Source organism: Gigantopelta aegis, chromosome 15 (assembly GCF_016097555.1).
Source record: "Gigantopelta aegis isolate Gae_Host chromosome 15, Gae_host_genome, whole genome shotgun sequence".
Lineage (NCBI taxonomy): Eukaryota > Metazoa > Mollusca > Gastropoda > Neomphalida > Peltospiridae > Gigantopelta > Gigantopelta aegis.
In genome coordinates this window covers 42492775-42514820 of record NC_054713.1, presented here as the reverse complement: position 1 = coordinate 42514820, position 22046 = coordinate 42492775, and the positions used below count along the sequence as shown (strand labels likewise).

At 38.5% G+C, this 22046-nt stretch overlaps 2 protein-coding genes across 4 annotated transcripts in view; both read left to right on the top strand.

Annotated features, from left to right (window-relative positions):
• Positions 1–5579, top strand: part of LOC121390477 (synaptotagmin-A-like) — a 37517-nt gene extending 31938 nt beyond the window's left edge. For all 3 annotated transcript variants that reach the window (XM_041522303.1, XM_041522304.1, XM_041522305.1), the window contains exons 4-6: positions 786–1307; positions 2204–2321; positions 4938–5579. In XM_041522303.1, coding sequence (XP_041378237.1) covers positions 786–1307; positions 2204–2321; positions 4938–5257 — 960 coding nt within the window. In that variant the 3' untranslated portion in view covers positions 5258–5579. The remainder of the gene's footprint in view (positions 1–785; positions 1308–2203; positions 2322–4937) is intronic.
• An 11137-nt stretch (positions 5580–16716) lies between these two features.
• On the top strand, positions 16717–21018 carry LOC121389839. The gene is made up of 4 exons (XM_041521488.1): positions 16717–17564; positions 18257–18473; positions 18922–19119; positions 19503–21018. The coding sequence occupies exons 1-4, from the start codon at positions 17347–17349 to the stop codon at positions 20601–20603; spliced, it is 1734 nt and encodes a 577-aa protein (XP_041377422.1). The 5' UTR covers positions 16717–17346; the 3' UTR covers positions 20604–21018.
• The last annotated feature ends 1028 nt before the right edge of the window (positions 21019–22046 follow it).

Here is a 22046-nt window from a genome sequence, read left to right as displayed (position 1 = left end):
CTAGTTTTAACCCGTGGAAACCGGCCTCGGTGGCGTCGTTGTTTAGGCCATCGGTCAACAGGCTGGTAGGTACTGGGTTCGGATCCCAGTCGAGGCATGGGATTTTTAATCCAGATACCGACTCCAAACCCTGCAAAAGCGCAAATAAAAGATCCCTTGCTGCTAATCGGAAATAGTAGCCCATGAAGTGGCGACAGCGGGTTTCCTCTCAAAATCTGTGTGGTGCTTAACCATATGTCTGACGCCATATAACCGTAAATAAAATGTGTTGAGTGCGTCAGTCAAATAAAACATTTCTTTCTTTAACCCGTGGCAATGGACACTACGTTTGGTTAATCTACAAACCTGTAACACATCTGAATGAAATTACAATATAGTGAATCTAGAAACGGCGGTATAGCCTTAAAAACAGACAAACTCCGTAACTGTTACTTCTTATTTCAAAAATTATTACAAACGCATTTTACGGCATTACAAACCGCAGAGCCCGTACTTATAAAATTTAAAGTCTAGACTTTAATAAAGTCCAGACTTTAACGTAATGCTATTTGAATGGCATTTCCAGGCATTAAAGTCTGGACTTTATTAAAGTATAGACTTTAAGGTTTATAAGCACGGGGCCAGAATGACCATAAACTTCGGATGTAGGAAAACGGATACTCTTAAACAATACAATCTAAGTAACGTCTGATTTCAATGGCCAAAAGAAATCTAATGGTGTAAAATTCGGCATAATGTTTAAAAACTAGGGTCTCAGTCTGTCACTTTAAATCCTCTGTTTGCAGGACCGATCTAAGCGGGATGGTGTGCGGTCGTCGTCCAGTTCCCCCGAAGCACCGTCTTCGCCGACGCTGTACATCTACCAGGAAGCTCGACTGGCCTTCGGTCTCATGTACGATCGGGTGGACGGAAAACTCAACATCAGGGTCGTCAAGCTGACCAACTTCTCCGCGACGGAACCACACGGCGCCATGACGCCCTACGTCAAAGTCAGGCTCTACCACACGCCGAAACACTTCTTCACTTTCCGCGGGAAACCTGGGCGAGAGCAGCTCATCAATAATCTCGATGTGGAGTTCCAGACGAAAATACTGCGGCGGTGTGACGACCCAGTCTTTAACGAGTTATTCATCGTGACAATTGACGTGAACGACATCGCCGCCTACACCATCAAACTGCTCGTCTGCGATTTCGATAAATATTCCCGCCATATTGTGGTAGGGGAGATAACCGTGTCATTGGCGGATGTAGAGTGGTTGACGGAAACGGAAGTTGAATTTGACGAACAACTCCAACCACCACTAGACGTATGTATTTATATATTTATTGTGTGTTATTTTAAAAATTAATTAATTTAATTTATTTATTTTATTTTTATTTTATTTTATTTTATTTATTTTATTTTATTTTATTTTATTTTATTTATTTATTTATTTTAATATTATTTTAAAACCTGAACAAGGGAGATGAACTTTGTGCTTAGATAAATCAAGTCGTGATCAGTTACGTATATATGACCTGAAATGACCTCGAGAGGTCATGTACGGTAAATTTGCTAATTATGTGTTTAAATCTAAAGGTTTATTAATGTAAATAGTGAATCAAAACATTTACAATAATATGTTATTTAGGACTAATTTGTCCATGCTTTTATATGGGGAAATTTCTATATTGGCTAGTTATTCATAATGGCCGCCATTTCCGACACACAAGACGTATTGAGCATGCTTCCAATCTTAAAACTAATCTCTATGGTATAGAGTATATGTGTGCCAAGTTTCACGATTCATTCACATATTCTCTGGTTAGTAACCGTAGAAATATTTTTTATTGTATCTGTGGGGCTATCCATCCATATTACATAAAAATAATCATTATTTACCACAGCCTTTTTAAGGGTGTAGTGGTGTTTGTTATTTATCCACAGTACCCTATTAATCAGCTGATTCTTATACACGAAGTCACTGGGGGGGGGGGGGGGGGGGTCTCATGGAGGGGTGCAAAGTTTGTTAGGGGTACCTACAGTATCCAGAGAGGGGTTCGATGTCTTGCACCTTACATGCTCGTTCGTTCCAAGAATTCTTCTGCCTTCCCCCACCAAAAATCCTAGCTACGGTCCTGAATACGAAGGAGAGGTGCTCATCCCTGGCACACAACCCTGGATCCGAGCCTGTGGCTGAATATCTGTGGCTTCTCTCTTTAGGAAAATCTAGGAGAAGTGCTAGTCGCACTAATGTACTTACCCACGGCGGAGAAACTTAGCCTGACAGTGGTGAAGGCACACGGACTAAAAGTCATGGAGAACAAGAAAGGGACGGCAGGTATGATTTTGAATTTTGTTTAAGCTACCACGGCGAATCTCGAGTAGCTATTACATTATTTAACCATTTAGAATAAAATATCACACACAGTCCTTCGAATGATGTTAGCCATTATAATATCTAATTTAAATAACATACAATCTATTTATTCTTCATTTTAACAACCAGAATAGCTTTCTACGGTAGGCATACGGTTTTGTGTTGCATATTATTAAACAAATAGGTATCAAATGTGTATGCTGTATAAAGTCATTCGGCATTTTCGTTTATTAATTTATGGGAAATAACTCTTGTCAAACAAGAAAAATACTTTTGTTTAAAACAGGAGTTATTCTCCCTACACCGTTATAAGATAAATGATATATACTACTCAAAAGAATTTAAGGGTCAAAACTTTATAACCAAATAAGTTTCAGAGTGTATCAGATTGATGATGTAAACTACACCAAAAATTTAATTTATTGTTCCATATTTTCAAAAAAACACAAATAAACGTCACTGTATACAAGAAAGTCACATGACATGCTGTCAAAGTTGAAGGTTGTCAAACATGGATTTTACACATTAGAACATTCGTTTAATAGTGTCTGAATCCACCCCTGGCGCGAATACACTCGACACATCGTTGCCTCATGCTGTTGATCAGACGTCTGAAGAAACTCTTGGGGAATGGCCTTCCACTCTGCCATAAGAAGTTGACCCAGATCATGAAGGTTGGCCGGAGGGGCATGGTTATCCCGAACTCTCCTGCCTAATTCGTCCCAGGCGTGCTCTATTGGGGCCAAGTCAGGCGAATATGCTGGCCAATCCATCCTGGCGATACCTTGTTGTCTGAGAAAGTCCGTTACCACCCTGGCGCGGTGGGGTCTGGCATTATCATCCTGCAGAACTGCCCCGCCGCCAATCTGCTGAAGACCTGGGAGAACCAACGGCCGGATAATCTCATTCAGATAGCGGATTCCATTCAGATTGCCATCCACCACATAGAGGGGGGTCCTGTGGTGGATAGAGATGCCCGCCCCACACCATGACGCTGCCACCACCGAACCGGTGACGTTGTCTAACGTTAACGTCAGCGAAGCGCTCCCCAGGACGTCTGTAGACACGAACCCGACCGTCGTTGAACTGGAGACTAAACCTGGACTCATCAGTGAATATCACTCGACCCCACTGAACACGTTGCCACCGCAGATGAAGTGTGCACCAGTGACGTCTGGCCGTTCTGTGACGTGGTAGGAGTGGTGGTCGAACAGCCTGGCGACGGCAGCGTAGATTATTGGCTCTCAGACGATTGTGTATGGTTTGATCAGACACTCGAGTTCCAGTCGCAGTCCGCAGATTGTCACGTAATCGGCGTGCAGTGGTTGTGCGTTGACGTAGAGCCATATTGGTGATGTAGCGGTCCTCTCTATTTGTAGTGCTTCTTGGTCTTCCCGAACTTGGACGATTTCGAACAGAATTCGTTGCTTGGTACCGTTGCCACAGTCGGCCAACGACACTCTGACTGACATCAAGTCTCAGAGCAACATTTCTTTGCGTATTGCCATCCTGAAGCCAAGCAATAGCCCTTCCTCGATCTTCGATAGTCAGTTGACGTCGTACCATTGTCGAATTTGGAGTGTGCATCGTACGCGAACGCAAGCTCCAATTATACGGAAATTCAGCGTTGGGAACATGGAATACACATGCAAAGCGTGAAAATGAAGCGCTTTGTGAAAAAGCAAGTTATGGGCACTTAGCAGACCTTTCGCTTTCGCCCTAATTTACGTGCAAATGTAAGCATGTTTTCGCCATTAGAAATAGTCGACAGTGTCAATGACAGTGGATTTTAATTCATTTATGGGTTGCTTAGACCCACTTTCGTCAAAATGGAACAATACCTTGCGTGACATTATGGTCTAGCTAATATAATTGACATTCAGAAAATAATGTCGAAAATATCGTCTGACCCTTAAATTCTTTTGAGTAGTATATATCAGCCAGTCATATAGTATTCTCTACATACCCAATTTCAGGAAGGGTTAAAATCACCCTCATTATACCACGACTGTTATATCAAAGGCCGTGGTATGTGCTGTCATGTCTGTGAGATAATGCATATAAAGATCCCTTGCTACTAATGGGAAAATGTAGCGGGTTTTCTCTCTAAGAATATACGTCAAAATCACCAAATGTTTGACATCCAATAGCCGATTGGGGGTGGGGGTTGGGGGTGGGTGGGGGGGGGGTGGGTGGGGGCATAGCCCAGTGGTAAAGCGTTCACTTGATGCGCGGTTGGTCTAGGATCGATCCTCGTCGGTGGACCCATTGGGCTATTTCTCGTTCCAGCCAGTGCTCCACAACTGGTGTAACAAAGGGCGTGGTATGTAGTATCCTGTCTGTGGAATGGTGCATATAAAAGATCCCTAATCGAAAAGAGTAGCCAATGTGTCGACAGCGCGTTTCCTCTCTCAATATCTGTGTGGTCCATAACCATATGTCTGACGCCATATAACCGTAAATAAAATGTGTTGAGTGTGTCGCTAAATAAAACATTTCCTCCCCTTCCAATAGCCGATGATTAATAAATCAATGTGCTCTAGTGGTGTCTTTAACTTTCATTATATCTGATTTCAGACACTGTCATAAAAACTGCCCTCATGTTGGACGGCAGGGTAACTAAACGCGCCAAGACCTCTGTCTGGCCCGGGGACGTGAATCCCGTGTTTAACGACACTACGACGTTCGATGTCCCACACTCCCAACTCGACAAGGTCTACTTCAGCATCACAGTCCTGCACCAAGAGAAGAGCAGCTCCGGGCAGAAGGATTCCAGGAGGCTGATTGGTCGGCTGTACTTGGGGCTCAACTTCGACGCCGATGCGCACGCGCAGTGGAGGGAGATGATGAATAATCCGAGAAAGCAGGTGACGTGCTGGCACAGAATACAGAGTTAGGAATTTTGGTTGATTTTACGTCACGTGACGTTTAGATTACGTGATTTTAAAAAATAGCCTACATTGCGGCCATTTCGTTACAAGGGAGATTTTTTTTCTTTTTTAATGTATGTATGTTTTGGTTGAATTTTTCTATTGTTTTACTGCTGGTTCAGTTTTGTTCCGTGAAAAAAAAACAAAGACCCTACAAAAAAACATTAGTTCTAGGTGTGCAGAAACTTTTGCCAGATTTTCTATTAAAGTTAAAAAAAATTAGAAACCCAAAATTATTTTACAATAAAATATCAATTATTACATGCAATTATTTTGTTAAACAGCCCCACCCCCCCTCCCCCCGAAAAAAAAAAACACAACAAAAAAACCCCACCCACCCCCCAAAAAAAAAAAAAAAAAAAAAAAAAAAAGAAAAAGAAAAAAAAAAGAGAAAAAAGAAGAAGAAAAAAAGCCCCCAACAACAAACAAACAAAAAACAACAACACCACCCACCAAAACCCCCCCCACAACAAACAACAACCAAACAAACAAATAAAAGCAACTTTAAAATGCCAATGATTATTGTTTTTAAAATTTGCCAATAATTATTGTTTTTAAAATTCGCAATTGATGAAATTCATAATTGGTGAATTTTGTCACTGACAGAGCTAATCATGTTATAGTTAAGGATTGGTATTACGTCATTTATAATCCATTAAAGGCTTTTGTAGGAGATATCTCCTGCGATATTCTCCTAGGAGATATCACTCCTTATAATCTTGATTGGTGAACTTTTAATGAGAAGACATTATTTTGTTACGTCACATTGTCTGTTTCAGTGCTAAACCTATCATTAGTGACGTCACGCCACTGTCGTTCTGCTAGTTAACGAATCTATCGCTGCCAAATATAGTGACATTCAACCCACATTAGTGACATTGTTTACAACTGTTGCAAATGAAAATAATCATAATGGGCAATAAAAAGAAAAACCCCGTCGTGTCTTATGATACCATACTTTATCGGCACTCGTTGATAAAAGTATAAAAATCCGAGACTTGTTTTATCAACTCGTGCTAATAAATTATGATATCGCAAGATACTCAGGGAGTATCTTCTGTATACTAGTATGTACTATGTATCACTGTGCACGCAAATTTACCAACAGCTGTTTGCGAATTAATACACTCGCACACATGCAAATACATGCACGCTCATGTACAAAATGCATATAGGCCTACATCTGGTTATGTATAAATAATACATGTGCCTGTTATGCAAGTATGTCTAACCGTATACGTTCAAATACACGTACAACCAAATATATACACATACTTACAAATACGAGAACACACGCGTACATACAGATGGTTGTACACATATGTACATACAAGCACGAGTGCACGTTTGTATGTGTATAGTAATACACACACAAATATATATGCAAAATCTGGATACATATTTGTACATACAACCACGGGCATACGCATGCATATGTCGTTATGAATGTAAATACTCATAATATATTTAATATCACGTTTAAAAATCTGTTCAAATATTTTGATCCTTATTGTAAAGGAGAAATTATTTCAGTGGGAAAGTTATTATCATCAACATTCTTGTTATTATTATTATTATAGAATTGTTCAAATATTGTTTACCTGTAGGATATAATTTACAAAATGTCTGTCGGCAATGGACATCGTCATTATCATTGATGATACAAATATTGTTGTTGTAAAATAATGTATTGTTATTGTTAACATTATTATTGTTATTAATTTCTTATAGGAATGAAATGTTTTATTTAACGACGCGCGGTTATTGCTGTAGATTTAATGTGTAGAGTAGGTGGAATACGGAATTAAAAAGGTGCTGAGTGCTAGTGTTAATTCATTATAGTATCATAGTCAACGCTGTCATCTCCACTATATTTGGTAAATAGTTGAACATTCAGAATGGAACCAGTGGCGGATCCAGGGGAGGGGGTGACAGGGGTCCTGTTTGTTTTACTGAACTCATCATCAGCATTATACAACACTAAATTGCCCTGAAGCCGCGTCTCTGACCGTATTTATTAAAATACATTATGGGGAGTATGCCCGCGATCCCCCCCCTCCCACCTCCCCCCGAGATCTTGATCCCTTTGGGACCTTGGCTTATTTGTCCTCGACACCTCGACAAACTCAAATTGTCCTTTCTGGAATTTTGTGACCCCCCCCCCCCCCCCCCCCCACCCCCTTTACAAATGCCTGGATCCGCCCCTGGAAACATCCGATTTATGTATACGTTTTAATTGTAGCTGTTATTGTCTGTTGCATCAGTAAACAACTCTGGTAGCAGTATACCAGATACTATCTCAAGGGGTCAAAGTTCCAAGCGCACTTAATTTTGAATGTCGCATTAAATACGACTGTGCCCGCCATTTGTGAGATATAATATTGTGGCCAGTACTTATTGTTATAAACGTTTGTTTCATCTAGCCAGTGAATTCCTTTTAAATTTATTCGAACTAATGTCAGTGTACTCGCTATTATTGTACTTGAAACACACGAGGTCCTACTAATAATATACTAAAAGGCAAAATTTATTGTGACACACAAAAGACAAAGATAATTGATGATAAGTTTTTACTGCTGTGTATAAAACGTTATAACATGGAAAGAGAAATGTCCGAAGGTATGGAAACGAGCAATAGTCCATGAAAAAGGCGCACCTGCCATATGCAAATGAGACACATCACTAGAGGGGGTCCAGAGCGAAGTTCACACAGTCAGTAGTGAGTGTCTCCACCTTGAGGATTGCTACAGGCCTGGCACCGTCTCATTGAGGCCACTAAACGCTAGAGAAAGGGATGGTACGGGCTGTGAGGGTTGCTGGCTGGAATCTGTTTCGCAGATGCGTGTTTCGGATCCATGTGTCTTGGCGAGGGGTTGTCACGGGTGGTCGGCCGCTACGGGGACGGTCCCTGACCTAGTTGTTTTGTTGATATTGTTGCCATAAGTGCCATATGGTGTTTCTGTGGACGTTGAATTGACGTGCGACGTCACGCTGCGAGGTCCCAGATTTAAGCATCCCTATAACTCGCCATCTGTCATTTTCACTGAGGCGTGGAATGACGAAATTTCATCAAACAGTTCACTAATGGTGATTTTCTTACTTCTGGACTTCTGAAGGCTACACAGAGTGGCAATGATTTGCGACTGAATGTCTGGCCTTTTATGGTGAACACTGGACAGCATTTTTCCCGAAAATTCAATGTTTCTTGCACAAAGCATGCAGTCACTGCAACAACTGCTTGGTTGCATTTCTTTGAGCTGTTTCATGCACATCTTCTCTGGTTTACATCCATAAATCCATTCACAAATTTATTACTCCAAACAATCCATGTCACAATAACTTTTGCCTTTGAGTATATAAGGATGACAACGTGTGCGGAATTATGGTAGTCCAGGTATATTTTAAGGGTTAGGGTGTGTAGTATGTTATAGTCATGGTCTATATGTGATTGAAACAGTGTTAGCCACATATTATGTTACTATTGTTCTCTATGGGATTTGATTCTGTGATAGACACCCTATAAAATGGAGAATCGAGATTGCGGGTTTAGAAATATAGTTGTGTTTATTATTTACGTTAGTATATAAAGCTGTAGAACTGGATGGTGATATGATACGATCCTGTCCTGGACGGAGGAGCCGGCAGAAGTGAACACCTGCGGCCATGACAGACGTGCACTACAACAGCTTGCTCTGAATGTGCATGTTTAACCCTATGACCTGGCCTGTTGTTTATACAGCTTTTAGAGTCTAGACTCGAGACTAATAGAGTGTGAGACAGTAATGTCATGACAACGCCATACAAATTGTATTCATGTGATGTGTCATTAGAGATTGAGTCTGGACACTAAAAGTTTTATAAGCACGAGCCCAGAACTGATCCCAAGAAAACAAAACCGAAGTTGTGTCTGGCGAATCTGTTGCCAGATCTGTAGTTCGCGCCATCATAGACGCGATGTGTTTTGCTATACTCGATTCCAGGGCTTCTAGATTATGGTAGCCCCACTCCCATGGCTAGTGATATTCAATGTTGGGCTAGTAAATAACTACTATTGTCATGCCCAATGGCTAGTGAATTTTTTAGTGAAATGTTGCAGTTAAGTCTATTTTGGAAATTTGAATATCCTACCCCACCCCCAATGTTAGTGTTTTTAAGCTCTATCTCCCTCTTTAGGTGACATATCCCATTATTACTATTATTTAGTAAAATTGTACTAACTTAAAGTAAAGTAGGGCTGGCGAATTTTTTATTGTGGCTAATAAAAAATTTAAATCACTGATCCTTGGCTAGTGGATTTGATAAACATTGTAGAAGCCCTCTCGATTCAGTTCGTTTCTGTTTCGACTGGTACCGTACTCGCCCGACCCAGGCCAAGCTCCGATTTGTTTTCAGCCTTATGGCGACGTCACACGACACGAGTGCGTGTTACGAGAAATATCCGACTGCATCGCAACAAATGATGTCGGAATGTTTGTCTCGTCACAATCGGCTATTATCGTACGAGACACCCGTACGGTGTGTCGACGCCTTTATGCAGCTATAATCATAAGCAATACTTACGAGATGGACTGTATGCTACAGATATGCTACAAGTGACAAGTAAGTTTGTCGCAAAATTCGGCCGGTGTGCAATATATATAAATAAATGTAAATTTTTCAGAATATATGTAGTTATATAGATTGTATGTGTACGGTATTACAAGATACTTTTCACACCATCCAGCTGTTGTATATTTAAGTTGGTATTGTAAACACTGGTATAATTTACTTTATGTAAAAACTGTCAAATAATATGTGTTCCTGGAAAGGTGCGATTTCTTTTTTTTTCTTCTTTTTTTAATATAGGTAGGGCCGGGTTGTTATTTTTATTAACCTCTATGGGTCCAAATAAAATGTTTGTGTATTTTGAACTAAATACTATTATTAATTAACTTGATCGGCAAAACTAATAAAACAAATTTATCTGCACTTTTTTCTAGCTAGGGTCGGATTACCTGAAACACATTTTTAAAAAGGCTTCATCCAAGCCTTCAAGTTACAAAGGATCACGGAAATTTCCGAATTTCGCCGAATGCTTAGTTCGAATAACCAATGGTTTGAACAAGATATGCCTACTGAAAGACTGCTTCAACAATGTTCGAGCCAATGAGATTCTACGTACTATATTTCTTATCCAATACTATTCGATCATATTTTTCAAAATGTCATTTAAGTCGAATTTATAGTAATCAGATTGTATAGGTTAAATTACACCAAAATATTTCTCATCTGTTAACGTATTTTTTAATTTAAAAAAAAGAAAAAGTTTTTACTAAAATATTAAAAAATAAATAAAGCAGATATATCTATTAATATATTTATCCTATAAAGGACATTTTGAATTTAATTGTCTTGAAGAAAAACTATATATGATAGTTAAAGATTGAAAGACATACTAGCAACCACATTTTCGCTATATTGCAGTTGCATTTTAAAAACTGTATTCAAGTATTCCAAAAATATATCAATTTGTTTAGTATTCTCATAGATAACAGAATTTGCGCAAATTCCCACTGACATATATTACAATCAATCGGAGCTGCTTTTTCTGTTATGGCTTGTATATATGTCACCTCGGGTTTTAACTCGGGGAAAACGAAGATTTAGTGAACCTTTGTAGAAGTCTTATATTGGTGATAAAATGTTCAAGGCCCTCGTTAGGTAGCTACATATTAAAATTGCAGTGCACTATAATCACTGATAAATAACGAGAGAGAGAGAGAGAGAGAGAGAGAGAGAGAGAGAGAGAGAGAGAGAGAGAGAGAGAGAGAGAGAGAGAGAGAGAGAGAGAGAGAGAGAGAGAGACGGAGAGACAGAGAGAGACAGACAGATGGAGGGTAGTAAGAGTGAAAAAAAGGATAGACAGAAAGCGAGAAACAGAGGAGGGAGGGGAGAGAAAAACAGACAGAGAGAGAGAGAGAGAGAGAGACAGAGAGACAGACAGACAGTAAGACAGACAGACAGAGACAGAGACAGACAGACAGAGAGGGAAGTGTGAGAGAGAGAGAGAGAGAGAGAGAGAGAGAGAGAGAGAGAGAGAGAGAGAGAGACATAAATTATATTTGTAGATGTTCTCTACTGTATATAATTATAGATTTTCTTTCTTTCTGTTTTAGTTACGATTTCTTTAATCATATTATTAAAACTATTCTAGAAGCTTTATAAAATTGCTACTGCAAGATAAAATCGCTTTTAAAGTAATTGGGTTTTTTAGTTTTTTTCTCCCACACAAACGTTGACGGCTATTGTACTACTTAATACACTAAATGTAACGACACACATAGCCTTATCTACTGAGTGTGGGGATGAGACGGTGAACGGGGGTGGGGAATTGACGGTGAACGAGGATGGGGATGAGACGGTGAACGGGGGTGGGGTGGAGGGTGGGGATGAGACGGTGAACGGGGGTGGGGTGGAGGGTGGGGATGAGACGGAGAACGGGGGTGGGGTCGACTAATAAATATTCAAATACTCAACGTCTTATTCCTACTGATTAAATTATTTTGAACACTATAATAAGTTACTAGTTATTAGCGGTGCGTTATGAAATAAAAATATTACTACTACTACGACGACGACGACGTTTACTACTATTACTACTACTACGACGACGACGTCTACTATTACTACTACGTCTACTACTACTACTACGTCTACTACTACTACTTCTACGTCTACTACTACATCTACTACTACTACTACAACGACGTTTACTACTATTACTACTACGTCTACTACTACTACGTCTACTATTACTACTACGTCTACTACTACTACTACTACGTCTACTACTACTACTATGTCTACTACTACTACGACGACGACGTTTACTACTATTACTACTACTACTACTACTACGACGACGACGACGTCTACTACTACTACGTCTACTACTACTACTACGTCTACTACTAATATATCTACTACTACTACTACTACTACTTTTACCTATCAGGGTATTATTAAATCATGTGATCTTTAAAAACTTGTACAAAATGTGTGTTGTTTATGTGTAGATATAAAATGATTTAAAAGAATTATATGTAAATAGTGGGAATATAATATTCTGTATATAAATGTAGGATACAGACAAACGGACAGAGAGACAATATGCATAAATACATACACATATATAAATTAGCCTTTGCAAACATACGGTTCGAGTGCATGGTTAATTATGTATATGTATTGTACAATTGTTAATGTTTGATACATTGTGTATGTAGAGTCCCTTTTAGTTTTATCATATGACTTCAAATATGTCAAACGCAGTGGATTCTCGGAATTATGTCCTACATTTGCGTCGGCATTTTTTTTTTTTTACCATTATTGGGTATGTACTCTGTTATTATATGTTCAGAATTCCCGTTACAATATGATCCGAATTTCAAGGGTTTATGAGTTCCTTGTCTTGCACCTTAAAGTACAAACACGTGTAAGAACAAATTCCGTAGTTTGCCTTATTGCATACAGGTGGTTGTTATACAGGATGTGATTTATAGACGGTTCCATTGTACTTCTGTTACTTGTGTGCAACGTACTTCTGTTACAATGTATGATGTATAAGTGGAAAAACAATAAATTGTTGTCGTTATTGCATGATGTATTGTTGTTTATTTTAAGTCTGTTTTTTGTTTTGTTTACGATTTAACACAAAAGTCAAATAACAAAAATCAAACAAGAACAAAACTTTTATTGGTTTTGTTTAACGACATCACACGAGCACATTGATTACTTACTTAATCATTGGCTATTGGATGTCAAACGTTTGGTAATTCTGACACGTACTCATCAGAGGAAACCCGCTACTTTTTTCGTAATGCAGAAAGGGATCTTTTATATGCACTTTCCCACAGACAGGAAAACACATACCACGGTTTTTGTCCAGTTATGGTGCACTGTTTGGAACGGGAAAACCTCCCAGTCAGTTGAACTGATCGACCGAGATGGTTCGATCCTGCGACGCATGCACCTCAAGCGAGCACTCAACAGACTGAGCTAAATCCCGGCCCCCAGCAACAAAACGGTAACTCGTTTGGACTTGAATCAAGTCTATTATTAGAGACCAGATGGCAGGGCGTAGCCCAGTGGTAAAGCATTACCCTGGTGTGCTATCGATCTAGGATCGTTCCCCGTCGGTGGGACAGTTGGACTATTTCTCATTCCAGCCAGTGTACCACGGCTGGTATATCAAAGGCCGTAGTATGCACTATCCTGTCTGTGGCATATAAAATATCCCTTGCTGCTTATCGAAAAGAGTAGCGCGTGGATTGGAGGCAGCGGGATTCCTTTTTCATTATCTTTCATTACATACTAGATATATTTCCTTGTTTAGAATATCTGTGTCTGTATATTCAACGTGTTTCTGATCGTTCTAATATTTGTAAATAGGCTAAATCGGATTTGGTCTCCCAATAATGTCGTTCGTATAAAAAAGTATGTATATAAGAAATAAAATAAAGTTTGACCTAGTTAAAAGACTAAAAACGATCAGAAACACGTTTAATTTACATCCTGTGATATTTTATGCAGAAAAATATATTTAATAAGAACGTTTTCTTATTAAAACGTCTCTGTTAGTCTGTAACATCTTAACAGTGGCAACAGACACGTGACATGCCCCGTAAAGGGACATTCCTGAGTTTGCTGCATTGTAAGATGTTTCCGACAAACAAAATAGTTCTACGATTAAACTTACATATTAAATATATTTTCTTGTTTAGAATATCAGTGTCTGTATATTCAATGTATTTCTGGGCATCTCAATATTTGTAAGAACCCAAACTGGATTTGAAGTTCAAATAATTTCGTACGTACGAAAAATAATATTTTAGAAAGATCAAAAACACGTTTAATATACAACCACTAATATTTTATGCAGAAAAATATATTTGATATGTAATTACAATCGTTAAAACGTCTCTGTTAGTCGATAACACCTTAAAAGTTACAGCAAAGTCAGGAATGTCCCTTTAACATAACACTGATTAGAATTGACTTCGCGCGAGTTTGTTTGACAATCAGCTGTTTAATATTATCTGCTATTTCACGCTGTATGTCGGTCATGTAGATTCCAAATAGAAAGTTTTGTTTTCATCAAGTAGAAATCGCGCCATAAGGCATGAACTATAGCGATTAACCAATAACAAGTCGTGTTCCTTGGTGAAGGGCCTAGCGGTTTATTTCACGTGACTGTCGCTACGTCACGTCCGCGTACGGCAGAAATCATTTTCTTAATAAAAAGCTATCAAAACCAATATGAATGAAACATCTAATCGCTGAACAAAAAGGTATTAATGCTAGCATTATCGTTATTATATTTCAACTTACGCACATAGTTATTTCGAACCGAAACAGTTTCTTAAGGTGCGTCCACACTATGCAATGCTTGCTAATAAAGAAGCAATGATTGAATAGTATATGTTATGAAGGATTAAAGTTTGCTGTTTTGTGTAACGACACCACTAGATGACATTCATTTATTAATAATCGGCTATTGGATGTCAAACATTTGGTAATTTTGACATATAGTCATAGAGAGGAAACCCGTTACATTTCCCTATTAGTTGCAAGGGAACTTTTATATGCACCATCCAACAGACAGGATACGGCATACCACAGCCTTTGATATACCAGTAGTAGTTCAGTGGTTGGAACGAGAAATATAGTCAATGATGTACTGAACAACACTAGGAACACGAATATTTAATTTATATATATATGGGGTTTTTTCAAGATAAAATTAATTCGGTAGATAAACTGTTGAAAAGGGCCTAAAATATTTCTAAGACACTGGTGATGTTAACAGATACAAACAACAACAACAACAACAACAACAACAACAACAATAATAATAATAATAACAAAAAATCCAAGTTACTATTCGCATTATTTTTCTTGTTTAGTATATTCTCCGGGCACAAAATACTTCGGCTGCAATGTAATTATAATTTAACCAGACAACTGAATCCTGATTATTTGTCTAATTTTAAACGGTGAATAAAACATTTAAATAATTAAGCACCTTATTATAACATGAAGCGAAATACATTTCCAGACAGATTTAATATCCTCGAACTATAACAAACACGCTTAAAACGTAATCATTTTAACATAAGGCTATAAATTGTAAAGGATTCACAAACACGTCCTTTACGTCCTTTCCATTTTTGCCAAACTCGGTTTTAACGTAATAAAAAACAAACAATGACAACAAAACAAACACCCTGGAATTAATTTACGTGCTTATACTAAGATGATCTATAATTAATCTGTTATTATTATTGATCACTGTTTATATACATGTCCCGTACCTATCCATCCAGTTACAAATTATCTACACGAACATACGATTAGAACGTATCAATGTCACTGTAAACAATTAATAATAAGCATATCCAGTAAAAAAATCTCCTCAGGAGTGGCTGTCATCCTATAAGTAAGTAAGTAACTCGTTTTACGTGCTCATAGACCACGAAGGTTTCGAACACCTATAGACGACACACTAGACAGAGATTCATACAATCAACCACTATTTTGCCAAATGCCCATTCGACTCTGCATTGTGCAGAGATGCGGCCCTGACCATGTATTACGGTTTTGTCGTTCAGATTTATTATCAATGAAATAATTATGTTACCAATCATTGCAGCAAGTCACACCGTTGAAACACTCCTTAATATTGACAGCATAATCTAACTAAAGGGGTTGGGGGCTGTGTGTTTTCTATGACTCACCAGAATGATAACTAATGTATTTTGAAGAAGCAGTTTTATTAGGTATCACTGTGTTAACCGAGTGTTTAGAGCCTGTATCTTATCTTTGTGGGAAAATTCAACTTTCGAACACCAATTGTAAACTCTTTATAAGACGTTTAAGCAATTCAGAATAGTGGGTGAGCCATCGCACATGGTAAGTACTAATGCGCAGACAATATCTCCTGTAACCGACGTTTAAAGCACGTTTTGATGTGGACGAATAACTAAGTATCTCAGCTAGAACATCGACTTATAAACAGTGTCTTCTCTTCAGGTGAACTTGATTTTAACGCAAGAAATTCAAAGAATACTGTGCTGGACTTTGTAATCATACCACCAAGAAAACAAGATTAAATGGATTTTGACTTATGATTTTTCTATCTGTTAGACGTTTTGTCATAGGAAGAGAAAATTAAAATTAGATCTTCCATCAGATGTTACAAAACAATGGATTTCTAACAAAATTAATTTTTAAATTATAAATTTCCAGCAAAGAACGTTTACACATATTAGAAAGACATCAAGTTGATATTTTCTATAAGGAAAATAGATTCGACAACAGGTGTTTTGTTACGGAAAGCGAACCAATTTTTAAAACCAGAGGAGCATTGTCTTGTGCACCAAAGACGTAAAAGAACATTGTCCAACGACTGGTTATCTTAAAACACAGAGGAATGGTTCATCTGGTGATCTAAAGGTGGTTTGTACAGAACTCAACAGAAGGTGTTTTGTTTCTGTAAACAGTCTTTGATTTTGAACATTACATCAGCGAAACATGTTCCATCATCTGGTGATCTAAAGGTGGTTTGTACAGAACTCAACAGCAGGTGTTTTGTTTCTGTAAACAGGCTTTGATTTTAAACATTCCATCAGTGAAACATGTTCCATCATCTGGTGATCTAAAGGTAATTAAGAACATTGCATTTGTCATCATCCTTAGTAAAGAACAAATTCGACGAAGGACGTTTTGTTACCGCAACTAACTTTTATTTTAGACCATCAATTATAGTAACATTTTCCACCATCGGGTGATCAAAAGGTGGTTTATAAGCAACTAGACAGAGGGCGCTTTGTTACAAAAACCGGACTTTCCATCAGAGTAACATTGTCCATCACGCAGTGATTTTAAGAGGCAATTTGTAAGCAACTAGACAGAAGGCGTTTTATTACGACCCCCCGGACTTTCCTCCAAAGGAAAAACTGTCCATCACCTAGATTTCTTAAGGGATCTTTGCAATAAACTGCCCCACTGCTGCCATCATGAAGACCTGTCTGAAGAAGGCGCTCACCGCTATTGGAATCATCAAGGCCCTGGTTAGTAGGACGCTGTTTGCCGCGCACGGCTTCGTCTGCATCTGGCGCGTCGTGGTTGTCAAGGACAACCCGCTCTTCTGGTGTCTGACGGCTTCTCTACCCTTGCTGGTGTTTGAGGCAATCTTCACGGTGAAGAAGAAGAAAGGAGGAGAGTGGAAATGGTAAGAAAGCGGATCCATATACTTCTTTTTTAGCTCTTCAATACCAGTAATAAGGTCAGGGAATGTTTGATCTAGTTTCAGGGCGGCCCGTATTTAGCTAGTGGGGCAGGGAGGCAACTGCAAGACAATAATGCACCTCTTTTAGTTTAAAAGAGCACTTTTGTCCTGATTTGTTTTACTGGCCTAACCTAGTTATTGTATGCGTTTTTTGCATGTATAGTGACACCTAGAGTTACAGCGAATAAAGTCATGGCAGTGCAGTTAATATTATTTTTAATAGACTAGTTAGTAACACAAATTCTATTTATATTGTTAACATGTCCATTTGATTTTTTTGGCACCATAATACAACTATAAGACGTGGTCTCCTCTTGTGGACACATGAAGTGACAATTATTGTCCTATTACATTTTTATATGTTACATTTTGCCTAAATTCTTTGCTAATAGCTTTATTTATTAAGAACAGGAATAACATGCATTCCAAACACAGAGATTTGGTTTAAATTGAAATGATTAACGTTCGTACCAGTTTGATGAAGGATTATATACATGTATGGGATTTGTCGGGGTTTATTATCATAAATGTAATATTAGCACCCACTCCCCCAAATTAAAAAAAACCCCAAAACACACACAAAAGACCTCCACAATAAAGACCACCGCAAACATGGTCCCTGATATAAAATGATGTAGTCCTGGTGTTCACAGAATGCGCTCGTTTCAAGTTAGGATAGGTACGACTTTGATGTTTATTTATAGGATATGTCCCAGTGTGTTTCTATATCTGGGAATTACAGTACCAGCAATATGGTTTCTGGAGTTGGACCTGCTCGAAAAAAGACTACATGGTCGCCATAGCAACAACTTGGACACACGTAAGAAAGTTCACGGAACAGTCTTACCAGGACAGGTAAAATATAAATTATTCATGAAATGAAATCTAATGTTTTTCTACGTGACCTATTTCAGAAATTAACACAAATAGAAATTAACAGAAAGAGTAGAATTACACGCCAAAGGACAAAAATTAACCTGTATGACCTATTAAAAATTAATTAATATATATATATATACTCGAGACCGACTTGTTAAAATACGTTAAATATAAACGAAGACATTTAAAAAACCCCAATTCATGAGGTTGCTTTGTTTAACGACACCACTAGAGCACATTGCTTTATTAATCATCTTCTATTAGATGTCAAACATATGGTAATTTTGACATGTAGTCTTAGAGTGGAAACCCGATCCATTTTTTCCGTTAATAGCAAAGGATTGTTTATATGCACTGTCCCACAGACAGGTTTTTGAGGAGAGTTTTGAAAATTAAAGTATATTAATTTGTTTGACAATGACAGATAGAGATTCCGATATTCCTGAAGCCAGACGACTGGTGTAAGATCCTCGAGCAGATGCTGCTGCTCATCCTCATCATCGGAAGATGGCTCCTGCCCAAAGGGGAGATAACTCGAGAGCAGCTGTCACAGTTGTTGCTCGTCTACATAGGAATGGCGGCCGATATCATCGAACTATTTGAAGCGTTCAAGGAGAAACAGGTCAGTCACATTGAGAGATCCAGAGAGGTGTTACACGGTTCAACCAAATGTATTTAGAATGGTTGAAAATTATGGTGGAAGTGGAAGGCAGTGTAGTTATTATTTTATGTCTGGTGGGTTTACTGAAATTTACATGCATGCATGGTTAACTAACTTATTTTGGTGTATAGTGGGTATACAATAATATTCCTTTGTTTTTTTAACTTCAGCTAATTGTTTTTTCTCGTTCCAACCAGTGCACAACAACTGGTTAAAGACCATTGTATGTGTTTTCTTGTCTGTGGGAAAGTGCATATAAAAGATCCCTATAGCCGATAATCAATGTGTTCTAATGGTGTCGTTAAACAAAAACAAACAAACATTTGCTTTTGGCCTATTTTCAGGTTAGAAACAATCGAATTCTGACTCTCACCATCATGTCACTGTGGACAGCCAGTCTGCTACAATTCACGTTCGTGCTGACCGCCACCAAGTCGAAAACGACCAGACCCGTCCTCACCCGTTCGAAAAGTTCCGCCTCCACTCGGTCGACCGCCGGCGGAAGACGATGTTGTCCGACCGAAGCGATCTCCATCATCGTCAGCGTTTTTCTGCAGGACGGTCCTTTTCTCGTTCTGCGCATGATGCTCATCTTCCGGTTCCGGGTTCTTAGCTACACCAATCTGTTCTTCACGCTGAAGAACAGCCTCGTTATCACGCTGCAGTTTTATCGTCTGCTTATTCTGTTTTGTCAGAAGCAGGATCGAGACCCGCTCGTCATGGGAGAAGATTTCGATAAAAACGCAAGTCTCATTTCTGATGAGAAAAATGGCGTACCAAAATCAGCTTTTGAAAATGGAAAATCTAGAACAATGAGTCTTAATTACGCCAAAGGTGGGTCTTTTGGACGAAAGGACTCCGTGCTAAGACGCCAATATTCTGTCTGCTCCACCTCACAGCAGAGCCCGGATGTAGAATTTAAGCACTGCGGAAAGTCGTCCAATGAATCGATTAAAAGTCTAGAACAATCAGATATTGACGAGGAGAGCTACATAATTCAGAGAGCACTCGATAACTGCCTTCTGAAGCTGAAAAACGCTAACCAGTCTATCGGAACTGGCGCTCTAGTCGGAGGGATTGATGACGTCAGCAGAAAACATGTCAGTTTTGATGATGGTATGCCTGAGAGTTTTGGCTTAATGGATGTGGCTCAACAACCCAAGATGGCTGCTCCAGAAAACAAAGAAATGAAATCTGGCAAAGAAGAACGCATTGGAAAAGGAAAAGGGAAATCCAAAGGTAAGAAAAAGAAGGTCAAAAGTCATGAGGCCGAAGGACACTGGGATGAGGTCAAGAAGCTCGCATCCGCTATTGCGTTTATCAACGAGACAGAGAAATACAGATCGTTCCTTCTGCATGAGCAGAAACAAAATGGCGGCCCGTATGCCTATGACGACCAAAAGACTGGATACAAATCAGGAAAGCTAGAGGACAGTGGTGGCTAAAGAGAATCAATTCTTCGCTGAGCCTCGTGCTTGTCATCAATTTGGAACCCTTAAGATGACACTCTTTAATTGCCACCGCACCCAAACTGAGTTTGGTTTGCACGACTTTGAAAGTCAAGATGGCCGCCGTAGCTACTTTTGGTCAAGAGAGGAGACAATGGTTTACCAATCCTGAAGCGAGAGTCGTTGGCGCCTCACGGGAGCCTAGAAAGACTCACTTTTAAATTATTTTCATAGCTATTAAAGTGACAGACCCTAGTTTTTAAACACTACGGCGTACTGTTCTCTATTAGAGCCGATTTTGGTATTGGAATCAGATATTACTTACATTCCATTGTTTGAATTATCCATTTCAGTACATCCTAAATGTTTCTGGTCATTCTGGTGTTTCTGATAACATGAAACACATTATAAAAATATCTTTAAAACCGCACGCACGTCTGAGAAGTAACGGTCATGTAGACGAACTCACGTCTATTTTAAAGGTATTTCCCCCGTTTTAACGTCACAAACTCTTGGTTCACTCTATTGTATATTTTCCGAAATGTGTTACAGATGTGTAGATTGACCAAATATAGCGTCAGGTTTTTTCACGAGTTGAAATTAGGGTCTGCGACTTTAAACATTAACATAATTTGTAGCCTAAGTTTAGGATCTTTGATGGTCATGTTTAAAAGGTAATACAAATCTGCAAGACAGAAATAAAATGCTTGAAAATTTTCATATATGTGCTTCTGAGTACACAATTAACAGTGGATATTGCCCTCCGGAATACATTCATTTATACAAAATCAGTTAGATGTATTTTTATTTCTTCTCATATCCTTTTTACGACTGCAAATCTCAAAGGTGAATTTTCAGTGGAGTTCAGTATATTTATATCGATCAACTCGGAGACACAAAACACAAGTACACAGAAAATTTTCGCAAACAATTTTAAGTTACCATTCTAGCAGTTATTTCAGATTATCTATATTGTTAATACTGGGCTCTGCAACCTTTGAAAACGATGCACGAAATAAAAGGTGTTTCACACTTTTCTTTTAATATTTTAATTTCATCAATTCTTGCACATGAAATATATTATATTGTTACTTTATTGATTGATTATCAAAACAACGTACAAGAAAGAATGTTTGGTATAAGTTAATTAGAAGCGATATCTCATGGAAATGTTTTGAAGGTTATTAGATCAATGTACAATGATGATAAATATTGTGTTAAACATCAGGGTGTGTTCTCTAATTTCTTTTCAGCTACTGTCGGTTTAATACAGGGAGAAGCTTTGTCTCCTATGCTTTTTATCTCTTTTTGTAAATATCCTTAAATTTGATTTAATTATTAATTGCAATATTTCACATTAACTGAAATCTTTGGATTGCGTATTGTTATTGTAAAAGTAAAGTTTGTTTTATTTAACGACGCCACTAGAGCACATTGATT

Coding starts and splice junctions, on each gene's coding strand:
- LOC121389839 (XM_041521488.1), top strand. CDS start 17,347: ATGAAGACCTGTCTGAAGAAGGCGCTCACCGCTATTGGAATCATCAAG. Junction 17,565..18,256: donor GGAGGAGAGTGGAAATGGTA/AGAAAGCGGATC, acceptor AAAATGATGTAG/TCCTGGTGTTCACAGAATGC. Junction 19,120..19,502: donor AAGCGTTCAAGGAGAAACAG/GTCAGTCACATT, acceptor GCCTATTTTCAG/GTTAGAAACAATCGAATTCT.